The sequence below is a fragment of the Ambystoma mexicanum genome, chromosome 11, assembly GCF_040938575.1.
Source record: "Ambystoma mexicanum isolate Mex_15411 chromosome 11, UKY_AmexF1_1, whole genome shotgun sequence".
Classification (NCBI taxonomy): domain Eukaryota; kingdom Metazoa; phylum Chordata; class Amphibia; order Caudata; family Ambystomatidae; genus Ambystoma; species Ambystoma mexicanum.
The window spans coordinates 885,167,458-885,181,818 of NC_090934.1; the positions used below are offsets into that span (position 1 = coordinate 885,167,458).

Genomic DNA, 14,361 nt, shown 5'->3' on the forward strand with positions numbered 1-14,361 from the left:
TAGCGAGTGCCTAAATCCCCAAAATATATGTACCATCACTCAGGACTGAAATTATAATCCAGAATTCCATTAAATATCTCAAAAAATAAAGTTAAAGTACTCCTATTTCGTTATAGTTCACCTCTCACCGGTATATAAGCAGATTAGGGTTACTGAGTCTTCACACGTACATCTCTGCTCGAGCTGTGCCACAAAATGGCAGACATTTTGTTAAAGCGTGCAATGTGACGTGATGTTTTAATGAGCTGCGGCTTGAAAAACAAAGCGTGAAGCGATGATGTCATCACATCACGTCGCACGCTTTAACAAAATGGTGCCCATTTTACAGCCATCTCGAACAAAGATGTGTGCGTGGAACGACTCGGTGACACTAATCTGCTAATATACTGGAGAGAGCGGTAAACTATAACGAAATAGGAGTACTTTGACTTTATTTTTTTAGAAATTTACTGGAATTCTGTATTATAATCTCAGTCCTGAAGGATGGTATATATATATTTTGGGGATTTTAGAGAGTCGCCAGAGTTGTGTGGATTTATTGGTGAGACCCTTCTTGAACATACACAGCATTATGGGGAAGATTGGTCTTTAGTGTAAGATGTCTTTTGATTCATTTTGGAAACATTTATCACTGCTATTAAGTGTTGGCATTGGTAGCCTGCACTTTTTTTTGACATTTTGGTCCTCTTTTTGGGTGTTGTCTCTTCAGGCTATTGGCACAGAAGATCAAGACCGAGACCCTTCCCCCCCCACCTTAAAGTCAGTCCAGATTTTCTCAACATGCAGATACTTCTGGTGAGATATAGTCTTCATTGCCTTTCAATTTGGTATCTACAGAACAGTTTTTCCCGGTTAGTAATTGAAGATTTGTTACTTTATTCTGAATCATTTAGGTCTATGTGCCATGGAGATTATGTTTTTAAGGAAGACAGTGTTTTTTCTTGCCATGTATGAGGATCAGCTATTGGGTAAGAATATTTTGGCTAACGACGCATATTGTATTAAGATGTAGTTAGTGGAGAACAGCCTTAACAAGATTCCTTCATGTATTCAGATTGGTTATAACCTCTAGCAAGTGGCTGCGAAATAATAACAGGAGAATTGTCCCAGTTTCAACAGTTTGATTTTAATTTTAAACACAGGAAGTGATTTACCAAGCTTACTTTGTGCAAATTCCTACATTGCTGTGATTAAAATATTTGCTCAAGCTGACTGCTTACCAGTTTGTAATAGTGTTTTCATGATGAAGTTAAACCATTTTCTTAAAAACACCAGTTTATTTTCATAACATGTGGTGTTTCATGTGATTGCAACTTGTGTTCACATTATGCCTAACTAGTTATTGCTTGACAGTCATAAATCTTAAGAGAGGTGACTTGAACGCACAAGTAAAACCTAGAAGAGATGCGATATCATGAGTTGGCCCATTCAAGTCGGAAATAGTCATTGATGTTACTCTTTTCTGATGCTTCTACTTTGCCATAGTGAGAAAATAAAACCCAACTACTGCACAAGACCAGAGAATGAGAATATCCTAACCGTTACCCGAGAAACTTGAGTGTCTTCTTGCTGCGTATTTTTAAAGAATGTGAGTAAACGTGCAGCTCCCTCAGTGGGCTGGATTAGAGTGCCATTAAGTCCAGTGTAGGGACAACACTCTGGTAGAAACCCTCCCTCCCTCCCTCTCCTCCTCCCTGCACTCACCCTTACTTATTTCAAGCTGATTGCCCCTTTTCTTTGACATCACTTCTGGCTTGGTCAAAGGCTGCACCTTCAGATCTTTCCCACTCCAGCTCCCAGCACAGAAAATCATGAAGTTGACACCCATGCAATGAGAACTAGTTTCGCTGTTAACAGACATCTGTGCAGACAGTGTTGTATGTTGGTGCATAATGTAAGAGGCAACTGAAACCTAGAAAGTTATAAACTATGCAACCAGAAAACCTGGAAATAGCCAGTTTCCATATTTTACCAATAAATGTGATACATGACAAATGTTGCCTAAATGTTTTTTCCCCGCTTTGGCTGCCAAAATTGGGATCTCCTAGAATTGATGTTTGTGAAGTGTGTGTGTGCGCAACTCAAAAATCCTAATTCATACTTGCTTTAATAGACCAGTGTTTTTCCATGTATAATATTGGTGATTTTACTAATTCTAGTACTTTTTCCATGGTACCAGAAAACGGTTTTAATAATGTCCCCTCAAAAGTATCGCCATGCAAAAAAAATAGCCTGAAAATGGCAGTTTTTTGTGGGGACATTAACACGTGGAACATGCGGGGGCCTCCCCTGCAAATTCCAAACCCCTCTTATTTTTCATGGGGAGTGGGTGACAACCCCCCCCCCCGCTACCCCTGTCCCTATCCCTATATATAAATATATATGGTCAACTATATAATGTCACCACAAAAGTGATGGGTGGAAGGTTTTGAATTAATCTGAACCACTGGCATTGCTCTGGGTAACCTTCCACACTGTTTTTTAGCCCGTCTGCGACATTGCAAAAGGGGTCCAACCATATGCAAATCAGTCAGGTACTGCCACCAATTGTAGCAGCCCAGCCCGAACTGCTAGGCCAGGTCCCCTCTGCACAGAAACGCCACAACCTTTTGCTGGTAACAATATATATATATATATAGATATAGATATATATATAGATATATATATATAGATATATATATAGATATAGATATAGATATAGATATAGATATAGATATAGATATATATATGGATATTATTTTCCTGATAAAACGCTGTTTCAGAAAATTGCTCATTACCACGAGTTTTCTCATTTTGACTTTTTCTAGATCAGCATTCTGTTTGATTCACTGCCTACTATCAAGTACACACTCCTACTTTATAATCATTATTTTCTCTACCACAATAACATTGTGTCTTCCCAATGTGTTAGTTGTGTATCCTTAACTTATTCCTGCTTCTGACCACCACCCTTCTCTTTAGCCCTGTTTTCCTTTCTTCGTTCTCCAGACTTTGGGTGGATTACCCTGGGCAGGGCATGCGTAATTTTCTCAGACACGTTAATGGTGTTGTAAAACCACTATGGATGTGATTGCACAGTCTAAAAACGTCATAACATTTGTATAGTGCAATCTCTGAGCTGAAATTGTCCCTTGGCTCTCTCAGGAAACTGCCCCTTGTGTACCATGGTTCTCTACTGACATAAAAGTGAAATTCTATACTGCAATGGTTGATCGAGGGAGCATGCCTAAGTTGTATGCGTTGCCTTGGTAAAGAGTCTGTCTGTTGCTTTGCTTAGGGTGCACATTGAACATCGGTAGGGTGTGGGGGTTGCATAGTGTGACAGAGTGCCATCTGACGATAGTGTGACATCCCTGGTTTATTTTATTGGTAAATAAAATTATGTGGGTGATCTTATTTCTGAAAGGGAGGCCTGCTAAGCAGAGCCCCCTTACTGAAAAAGCTTCATGCCAAAAACATAGTGCATACATGTGCCCTTGCTTCACCAGTCTCTTGATAACTGCAGCAACTACTCTTCAGTGGCACAAGGCAGGTTCCAAGGTCCAATGGGCATTCCAGACAGCTGCTGTGAGCCAAAGTCTCTTCAGCCAGAGGTGGTGTTTTAACTTTGGCACCTCCAACTAAAACGTAATAACTGATGCCTTATTTGTGTTAATTTTAAAAAATAAGCCATACCTGGTTATTGTATGGTGACCGATAAGAGCACACAATTATTAAAGCCACACACATTTGATATCATACAAGTGTCAACCCTGCGAGCCTGAGATAGTGATATCAAGCGATGTATATTCATGGCTAGCCCGGCTGAGTCCAGTGCTCCCAGCTAGACAGTCGTCTGGATGCTGTCTTCCTTCGATTCCATTGAAGGGATGCTGTCTTCCTTCGATTCCATTGAAGGGATGCTTTCTTCCTTCAATTCCATTGAAGGGATGCTGTCTTCCTTCGATTTCATTGAAGGAAGGGTAACACCTCCAGGCTACAGGAGCTCTTGCAAGGAGATGTCCTGGGGAAACCTGCTTCAGTGGGGCACTTGCATTACAAAGGCCAGCCTCCCACAACGGTGCTGTATTACAGAGGGCCTTTGAAGTCAGTAGGCATGGTAAAGAGTAATTGCGGAGGGAAGAGTGGACCTAAAAAGGGGCTCCAACATCTTACCTTTCTGTTGGGGCTCGCTCCCTTCCATCCTTTCCCCTCCCATTTCCTGCAGGACAAAGCACTGTGGTATGATGTAATAAGGCAAGGGTCACTTGATACAGCAACAGGGATCGGACCCTTTACAGCAGGCTTCCTTTTCACCAATCCCCAGTTACAATTCTGCCTTTATAAGGCATGGGTATCCATTGGTGGACTTTCAAGACGATAAGAATTATTAATTAGACTTCTAATTGGAGTGCAATTATCCATTCCAAAGCCCTCCAACAGTGAGGTGGAGCTAGAAGGCATCCAAGGCAGAAGAGAGCTGTATCCACCTATTCTTCCCCAGGGAACAGCGAGGGTGACTGTTGTTTGGCCCAATGTATTACCTTCTCCCAGCTGCCCTGGAATCTGGCCCCCTACTGGGGGAGAAGAATCTGCTATAGGTGCCAGCCAAGCTCCCTGGTGTTGGAGCGTAGAACTTAACCTATCCAGAGGCCCATGGATTGGAACTGCCTGCACCCAGTCCAAAAGCAACTAGTCATGTTTGCACAGCTTCAAACCACATTCAGCACCCGCCGAGCCGACACAGGTTCATGGTGCTGCTTTTGGCACTTCACGACTTGAAACTGTTTGCCTGCATCTCGGGACTGGCTTCACACAAGTTGTGCTTTTCGCTGCCTCAACTTAAACATTTTCTTTCCGTTGTGCAGCTTCTTCGAGCACTGCATCAAACCAACAGTACCTCAACGCGACACAAACATGATCTGAACCAAAGCCATTGTCACACACCAACTCGACCCAGCTGAAGCATTGTCTCAAACCTATTTGACTACCGATCCGAACCTGTAAGACCCCTTGGACCAGATTGAACAATGACTTGAACCGCACACAGCCCAATCTTGATGCAGACTTGCTGCCTGGATCAGTGCTCATCGCCGCATCTCGAACACAGTTCAACCACGAGGAAAGCCAAATTGAATGCTGGCAATCAAGAATAAAATACTGTTAAGAGGTCCTGTTCCCTGGTCCACTTAGTGGGACACTAGTGACTTTTTAAAGAGGCTTGAAAGGAGGGGGGGGTAATAAGAGACATTCCTTCAATTGCTTGCCTGATCACCCCTACTGAAGTAACCAGAGTGCTTTTCTATACCATTTCTGAATTTTCTGGGTTTCTTTTTCACAGAGGTGGGTTTTTGTTGGTGTTTTTCTAGTTGGTTATTTACATTTTAGGTTTAAATTGTATTTGTCTTCACACTATTGTTGTTTGGGTTACTGTTCTCATCTCGCACCCTTCCTGAGGGTATACCTTGCCCTCCGCCCATGTTACCACAAGGAGGAAGTATACCAGTCGGGCTGTGTCTGTTACGATTGGGATCACTGCTAGTTTAGTAGTGGTGTGGTGCTGAGTAGACCGTTTAGCCACTACTCATCCCTGTACTCCTACAGAGCAGTAGAAATGTCATCATACATAGCTCAGGGGCCATTGAGGGGTGGGGGTGGTTGGGATTCGAGGGCAGCCTCGTGTGTCTGCTAGGGCTGGGCCTTAAGAAAGCTAACCACTCGGTTTGCCATCACCCCACAAACAGGAATGCAGCAGTCAAGTCCATGTTACTCATTTTAAAGGTCATCGAAGGATGAATTGCTTCAATGGGTCACCCAGAATGCACGCTTATTACATGCAATTTGCACGAGCATATCTGCAACAAGTGCATCAAACGAGGTACCTTGCAAACGATATTTAAATGATCTATTGAGTTTGCCTACTTCATGCTTGGTTAAAAATGAGTATTTGGATTAATCATCACTACTGACATTGCTCTGATCTGGCTTGCATAAAATTCAGTTTTAGCTTGATTGAGCAGTTCTAGAAGTAGGACAAGCCATGTGCAAATCAGATTTAGGTTTACCAAAAATGAGAGCAGGCCTGCCACATCAGTATGGAAAACGAGCAACGGAAAGTGTACTTTTGTACGGTGCGTTAGGAAAAGGCTGTATGCACTACTCCCCCAGTGCCAGCTGCGAAATGATGACAAGTATGTTGGATGGTGCTTGTGATATTGTGGGAGGATGCTTTCAGTGCACTCTTACTCTATGAACTGTTTACAATAATGCAAACCTTTCATATTAAGAAGTGGGTAAAGTTTTACATAATCTGTATGATCATAATTGTCATACAAATTAAACTGAGTGGTTGATGGGGCGGGGGGGCGGAGGGGGACCAGCGACTGTGGCCCAGTTGACGCAATTCATGAATTCCATATGGAAAACAGCTTATCTGCTGTCAAATCCAAAGGGCAAATGTATTTGCTTAAGGAAGAAAGAAAAACCAGGATTTGGTGCTAGGTAAATGCAATTGAATATTTCAAAAGTTGATGAATGTAAGACTCTATGCATTACAATATTGGCGTTGCTGTAGGACCAGGAATAGGCTGGTAAAATGACCTTCAGAGCCTACAAGAGTTACCGTAAAGGAAGGGGAACCCATGACTGTCCTCATTGGATGTTTATAGAGCCGTATCCCAAAACCCGCCAGTCGCACAGCAAGCAGACGGTCAGAACTACGCGACACTGAGGACAATAGGGTTGTTCAGTCATAAGCACTACCACATAGGCAAGGCCACGCCACGACAGAGAAGGGTGTGCTTTTATTTCTTTTATTTATTGTGCACCTGTAATGCGCTTGTACATCAAGAAATTGTGTTTCAAAACGCCCACCAGGCAAACGGTGAGGGAACATGGGAACAAAAGGCAAATAGAATAAAACTGATGAACAAGAAAGTGGCGGTCCTACCAGGCCGCCTTGTGAGCATTTGGAACGTACGAGAAGGGAAAAGAGAAGGGGATAAGTGCCAGGAGTTGAGTGAAGTGCCAAGCAGTCGTTTGCGTGCAACATTTAAGTGCCTGGCAGAGATCACTTGGCACAAAGTAATGACCTGCCAATGCAATAACTGCAGGCATGTGACAACACAAGCCAGTGGGGGCCCAGAAGCAAGTGCTGGGAGAGGGCGGGAGGCTGAGGGCAATTGGGTGGAAGGCCAGAAGGACACAAGGCACAGGCCACCAATCTCGGGGACTGTGGGGTTTTAGCACGGGAGGGAGAGGGTGGGGGGGGACGTGAAGAGGAATGTCTTGAGGAGCTTCTGGAATTTGAGGAGCTCCAGCTCAAGACAGAGAGGAAGGGGGAGGCTGTTCCAGAGGAGAGAGCCAGCTGAGGAGAAAGATCGCCACCAGCTCGCTGCTTAGAAAAGCGCTTGACGCGCAGAGAGTTGGACCTGTAGCAGCGTAAAGATCTAGAGGGAGAGTATTTGGTGGGAGCAAGTTGTAGATGGAGTGGTCCTCTGCCCCAGACAGCCTTGTGGATGATACAGGGCGATTTGAATTTGATCCTTGCAGCAACCGGGAGCCAGTGAAGAGCTTTTAGGGCTGTAGAGCTACTGTCCCTGGGTTTGAGGTTTTGCAGCACTATTCTGGATAAGCTTGAGGGGGTGGAGAGTGGAAGAGGGTAGATTAAGAAAGTGGCTGTTGCAGTAGTCCAGCCTAGAGAGTACCAGAGCTCTGGAGACATTGAGCTTCTGGGGGGAAAGTGAGAAAAGGAAGGATACCTCTGAGGAGGTGAAGTTGAACATGGGCCTTTATGTCACACCCTTCTTTCGCACCTGTTTTTCCTTGTTTGTGGTCTTTTTGGGAGCACCTTCCTTCTTCCTCACTGATCGAGACTTGTAGAGGTAGGGGCGTGAGTCTTCGGATTCCAGCGTGAGGTAAGCCGGCTGCCTTAAGCAGGATAGTGTTTGGTATCCAGGAATGTTCAGCGACAGAATCCAGGAAGGAGAGGGGGCAGGCGTCCTATGCTCAGAGAGTACCGGGAAGACCTCGGCACCAAGCACGAGACGGGATCCGGGATAAAAGGTGATAAGCTAGCAGAAGCAAGGCAGGAATCGTGATGGGGGTTCCAGGAAGGAGAAAAAAAGGAGTAAGGAGCTGAAAATGGCACAGGTCAAGGACTCGATACACACGCCTAACAACTCTTAAGCAGTTGCGTTGAAACGCGCAGAGCCGTGGGGGCGTGCTCGTTTTCTAGGAAGCAGAGCGTTGCGCGTAAACACTAGAGCGCAGCATTTCTGGGCCGTCGGCCATGTTGGAAGAATCACCGACCTGATGTTGCGGTGCATCATGGACCACGAAGTCCAGAAGGGCTGGAATCGGTGGTTCATGGCAAGGTCCAAGATGTGAGGGAGGAAAGAGAGCGATGAGTTTGGCTTCAAATGCAGGAGAAGGGGGAGAGCCCATAAAGGGTCGCCAGAGGGAAGGAAGGGGGGAGTGGGAGTCACAGTAGGAAGGATCTCAGTCTTGCTGGTATTGAGGCAGAGTTCATTAAAGGCATGCCAGGACTGGATAGCAGATAGCAGTCAGGAAGGATAGAGAAAGTAGGGAGCGGATCCGAGGGAAGTTTGAAGAAGGGTTTGGTGTCATCTGCAAAACACTGGAAGTGAGGGGAGAAAGTGGAAATAAGGTGAGCAAGATGGACGTTTAAGAGCCAGGGTGAGAGTTTGTAGCACTGGGGATGCCACAGGTGGCGATAGAGGCAGGTGAGAAGAAAGAGCCAAGGATAACGATCTTGCTAAGGTGTTTGACAGATTGTTCATTTCAGTAAGGGCTTTGACTGTCCTATTACTACAGGAAGAAAGCACTGCTGCTCTGTTTTTGTGTGGATATATGGTGAAAATGTACCTCTTGCCACTTATCGAATCTGAGAAAAAGGATCACGAGGATATTATCATAATTCAAGGCACAACAAATATGATCTGCTGCTTTGACTTATTTGCAAGTCTTAAACCTACCCTGAGTTTTCCTTCCACCCACCAACCACAATCAGCTGGCTGGATCTGGAGTTGCAACTGCATAAATGTTGCCACTGTGACAGCAGCAGTGGGTGGTGGCAGCAGTGCTCGGTAAACTGATGTAGCGCCACAAAACCAGCATTCTAGAAAATGTTATATCCTTGCACTTTGCTTTCTTACAAATTAAGCAATGTAGCTCCTAGAGTATAATTCATGAGCCCCTCCAGTACCCCCCAATAGGGGCACAGAAGGAAACATTCCAAGAAAGATCAAGTGAACCATTAGAAATAAACAAAATGATCCCCCACTCACTAGGCAGCGCGTTCTGGATATCCAGGAAAAGTGAAGGGATGTACAATTTTGGGAAGTTTTGCAGCCAGGGGGGAAAAAAAACTTTCCAGAGAAACCCAAAAACTGAAATTTTGGAGAAAATGTAAATGCATGTAATACTTATTTTGTAAGAACCCTTTAGATGTAAATTCACTTGGTTACTTTTTAGAAAACAAAATATATCGTGAAAAGCACGTTTTTTTTCTTTCATGAAAGTACAATGTTTAAATTGAGAGGGAATTAAGCCTGCATAAACATATACTGTAGTCTAAAACTTGTGCTGGAGAATTTCCCAGGAAAATTAGTGAAAGCTCTTGATCTTTCCACGTATTTTGACGGTTACAAAATGCAAACAAAACACTGACTTACATTCAGCTGTTGTTGCTTAGATCAAAGACAAAATTGTGGAAGTCTACATGCAAAACGGGCCCTGAATCCTTCTCTTGTGAAAAAGACAGTGCCACCCAAAGGCAGACATTCAATTCTACTTGCACTTGGAATGCAGAAATTGTAATAATATCATACTATATAGTGTAATGTAAAGTTGTGCTATTAAATAATGATCAGACAACATGTGGAAGAGAAGAGTATCGTAAGCATTTTTAGTCACCATTCTAAAATAAACTATTTTGCAAGGTTGAAATTCAATGGCTAAAACACCTAGTGAACAATGTATTGCCTGGAGGCCTGTTCTCAGCTATTTGCATACAGTGTTTGCTCCTGGGATGCCTTAAACACTTACCCTGACATGTAAGGGCAGTAAAACTATTAAGGGTGATATTTTTTGGTCAAAGCGGACCTGTTTTTTGGCCCATGTTGGCCAGTTTGATAAGTTACTTCACCATGCGGCTAGTAGTTTTAAACCGTTTTATTGAATGAATATTCTTTAAAATGCACAATTTGCATCACATTTGATCAAAAACCTCCCCATCGGGTACTACTCAGTCTGTCACAAAAGGAATGAATTGCCACCTGTAACTGGGCCACTTTTTCATTGGTGGCCGAGACAACTGTATGCCCCAGTCTGACCCTGATCTTGTGCTGCTATCTACACGTTTGTATCATATATGCCATTTATTTTCTTTGCAGTATTAAATTTGCTACTGTTTCAGCGACAAACTTCATGTGTTTTTATTTTCGAAACATCTTGCATCGGGTTCCTGATACGTGCACACAAACTGTGAACTAGATACTGTCGTTTACATAAAAATGAGTTTTCAAATGGTTAAACCATGATCATACATAGTGTGGTGTTCAAATGAATCAACTCCTGGAGAGAGGGAAATTAATGAGGGGCAAAAAACGGCCACGGAAATTAAGGTTTTGTCCCTGAATCTTTCTTTCGTTTTATTTTTCCTGGTGACTACAAAGACGCCTTTGGGCTGATTTTGCTTTGTGGACCATTTTGCAGCTAGATGTCAGCTCAGCGCCATACCTTAATCCTGGAGGGCACTCCATCCCTCCTATATTGACCCAAGCAGCACTGGGAAAGCCACATCGAGAATACTCAGCAGAAGGCAACAGGAAAGATGGCAGTGCTGTACCCACTCCTGAAGACCAAGTCCATGCCCCTCGGGACAAAGATCAACGTCTACAAGGCAATCATCAGACCAACCCTGACATATGCCTCCCCAGCATGGATGACCTGCCATGAGCGACACCGGAAGTCTTCAGATAGTCCAGAACAAGGCCCTGTGGATATTGTCTGGAGCCCCAATCTTCACAAAGATAGCTGACCTTCACTGAGACCTGGACATTGAAATGTTGGCCGAACATCTAGCAAAGCGGAGTAAGAACTTCTGCCAAGGACTGGATCAGAACCCGAACCCTCTGATCAGAAGAATCTCTGCCACCACTGCAAACCCCTTCGACCGCTACATGCGGCCCATCACTGCGAATACCCTGTGAAACCAGCCCTACTGTGCCAAGACCACACAGACCAAGAGGAATACAAACCCACGACTACATACTCAACCCGAGAAGATGGAGTAATGAGGCTCAAGCCTCGGTATCCAAAATCACAGCTGATGGATAAAAATCTATCAGTAAGAAGAAGCGCTGTGTGCGCAAACGTTGCCATTTGTTCCAACCCTATAGACTTTGTTACATGGACACGGATGTTTTGGGCGCTTGTTGCCCTGCCATCGTGGCGTTTTTTTCGATTAAGACAACGCGTGCCAGTACACTCGCGGAAGAGTTGTGAGGGGCAAACTGACGCACACAAAAAAACTATTTTAGGTCTGGAACAAAAATAGAAAGACAGGCCCATTTCTTGGCCCGGGCGAGGTGGGCAGCTGCCCAGGGCACAATGGCCCCGGGGGTGCAATTGACCCGGTCCCTGGAAGGGATCAAATTCCCCAGTTAGTGGGGCGGCGCATTTCCGTGGGAAAAGTTCTGCGTGTCAGGTGCTGGCGCTGCCCTGACATTACATGAGTGAGAGGCTCACTCTGACCACTTTCGCGCGGGTCGAGGGGGCGGTATATGCACAACAATGAAGGTCCCCCTGCAGCTAAGAGCAGCCCCTCCCATCACAATGCCGGCAGGAAACTGCTAATAGTGGGCCATTAATCACTGGGCTGTGGGGAGTGGGCGTGCCTTCCAGGGACGTACCGTGGGCCCCGACACGGTACAAACTGAGACCTGTTTCGGCCCATGGTGTGTCCCTGCAAGCCCAGAAAATGACCAAAATAAACGTTTAAAGTGGCGCTATTTCTTTCATGCTGCTTCTTTGCCAAACTTTATAACAATTACACTTTAAACCACTTCCATGGCACTGGTGATGAGTTACTTTATTATGCTGATAATAATTTTGACCAGTGTTGCTGAGTAAATGTTCTTTAAGCCACGACCTGGTTTATTTTTGTTTGCTGGGTACATGGACACGGATAATTTATTTATGCAATGTTTGTGCGATATCTGCATCCCACAAACATTGCATACATAAATATACAGGTACCCGACAAACATTGCATGAATAAATAATCCGGGTCCATATATCCTTACAACAAGTCAAACTTTAGTGTATCAGAGCATACACTTGATTCCCCATTGAAAGAATTTTAAAGTGATTGTTTATTGGGTTTAGGTGTCTCCTTGTCATTGCCCTTTTGGCTTAGGTTGCCTCCAAACACCTTTCAGAATTTTGTGTTCTTTGTTGGTTGTATATATTGCATCCTGTGCCATATTCATGGTCTCTTGGTGTGCCCAGTCCTCATTATCTGCAGCCTAAGTGGGACTGGGGCATACAATTGTCTTGGGCACCAATGAAAAAGTGGCCCACGTTGTAAATGGCAATGCATTCTTTGTGTGACTGACTGTTTGACTTTGGGTAGGAGTTGCTGAACGATGTAGTTTGGCGAGGGATGCGGTGGGAGTGTTCGCCCTGGGCACCAAATGGACTAGAAGCTGCCCTGTAGAAAGACAATCCTCGCAAGTGAACGAGTGTTTGTTTGCAGCGGGGGTGTGGATGTATTTTGGAGTTAGCCTTGCATGCACAGTGTAGTCAATCAGAAGGCGGTCGATCCTCGAGTCACCCCTGCACACGCTGAGGCTGCTGGCTCGGGTTGTTATGAATGACTGAGTAGAGATGTGCCGTCATACTGTAGGTCATCGCTGTGCACGCAGCCTTCCTCCTGTCTCCAAGCTCCTCCCTGGCCCTGTGCTTGGGAGAGGGGGGTGGTCCTGGGAGCAGCTGGGAGGCACAGGTGCCCGGGAACGGCCCGCCTTTAAACAGCCCGCCTGCGTCATGGGTCAGGAATGTTGCTGCATGCCTGGCCCATGAGCTGCACCTCTGGGAGCTGCTGAGCTCACTCATGCCATCAGCGGGCGTGGAGAGGAGACCCGCACAGGCACCAGGGGGGGGGGGGGGGGGGGAGGAGGACAAGGCAGCGGGGGCAGCGAGCAGGCGCAGCACACGGAGTAGTATAGGAAGTGCACGGGCATGCAGCGGATGCACAGAGCAAGCAGCCCCCGTGCGCTGATTTACGGACTTGAGCTTTAGCGGGGAGCGCTTCCAGAAGGCGCCGGTGCCTGTGTGCCACAGACCGTGCTGGCGCGCTCGCTCCGGAGTTGGATGGCCTTTCTGGAACTGTTAGTGCCCCATTTCTAGATCTAGTCTCCGTTGAGCTGTGTGACGCAGACTACCACCAGTGCGCGCCTCGCCAGAGCCTGCCGCCCCAATGCCCTCGGAGCTGGCCCTCGCGCCTGCTGCTGACGTACGCTTCTGGCCGGGGGTCCGCCGGAGAACGATGAAGCTGAAGGCCCGGGTGCAGAGGATGAAGACCGGAGGAGACTTGAGAGGTTGGTGGGATGCGCCGGCTGGGGTAAATGCTGGTGGTGAGCGTTTGTGGGTTAGAATGTGGTGCAGGGGCTCGGCTGCCGCTCAGCGCGCGGTGCTTTCTGTGTGTGAAGGAAGCTTATGCACTGGCTGGTGTTGTCCGGTTCCGTGTGTGTGTGTGTGTGTGTGAGAGAGAGCAGCTTGCACGCCGATGTGTGAGAGGGGCGTGCCCTGCTGTTGTGCCAGTGCATTTCTGTGAGTTGTGGGCGGCTGCGCTCGCTGCACTGGTCCGTCCAGTGTGTGACGGAACCCTAGATTGCCTCAGCTCATGTAGTTTTTCCTATGGTGCCGTGCTGCTGCTTCCTCTGCTGCGGCCAGGCTGTTCCATTTTCAATGTTATGTAACTACACATTGGGACTGCGCCAGGTCCTGGGCTTCGGGTGGGGAGTGGAGTGGAGTGGAGTGGAGTGGAGTGGAGTGGAGTGGAGTGGAGTGGAGTGGAGTGTATGGGTGTTGCCTATGCACACTCGTTTTGTATTTCAAAGGCTTTTGTAGAGGAGGAGGAGGGGTGGGTCGGATCTTTTCAAATGTTAATGTTTCAGAAAAGGCCTAGTGCCTGGGGGGTCGCGGGGAGCGGAGGCAGTACATATTGGCAGCACTGGACTGTAATACAGAAACATCTTCCTTAAAGCAGCACAAAATCAGCACTTTACACGTCACAGACTGCAGCACCCAGGCAGTCTCTAGCTCTGCCTCCCCAGTAGCCAGGAACTTTCTTCT

At 46.1% G+C, this 14,361-nt stretch overlaps 1 protein-coding gene across 2 annotated transcripts in view; it reads left to right on the forward strand.

Annotated features, from left to right (window-relative positions):
* The window catches only part of DUSP8 (dual specificity phosphatase 8), a 167,796-nt gene that overhangs the window by 130,434 nt on the left and 23,001 nt on the right, over positions 1-14,361 (forward strand). The window contains exon 1 of one of the 2 annotated variants that reach the window (XM_069623959.1): positions 13,194-13,604. The exons of the other annotated variant lie outside the window; for it this stretch is intronic. Within the exon in view, the coding sequence (XP_069480060.1) occupies positions 13,484-13,604 (121 nt within the window). The 5' untranslated portion in view covers positions 13,194-13,483. Of the gene's footprint in view, positions 1-13,193; positions 13,605-14,361 lie in introns of those variants that run through there. 2 annotated transcript variants of the gene reach the window in all.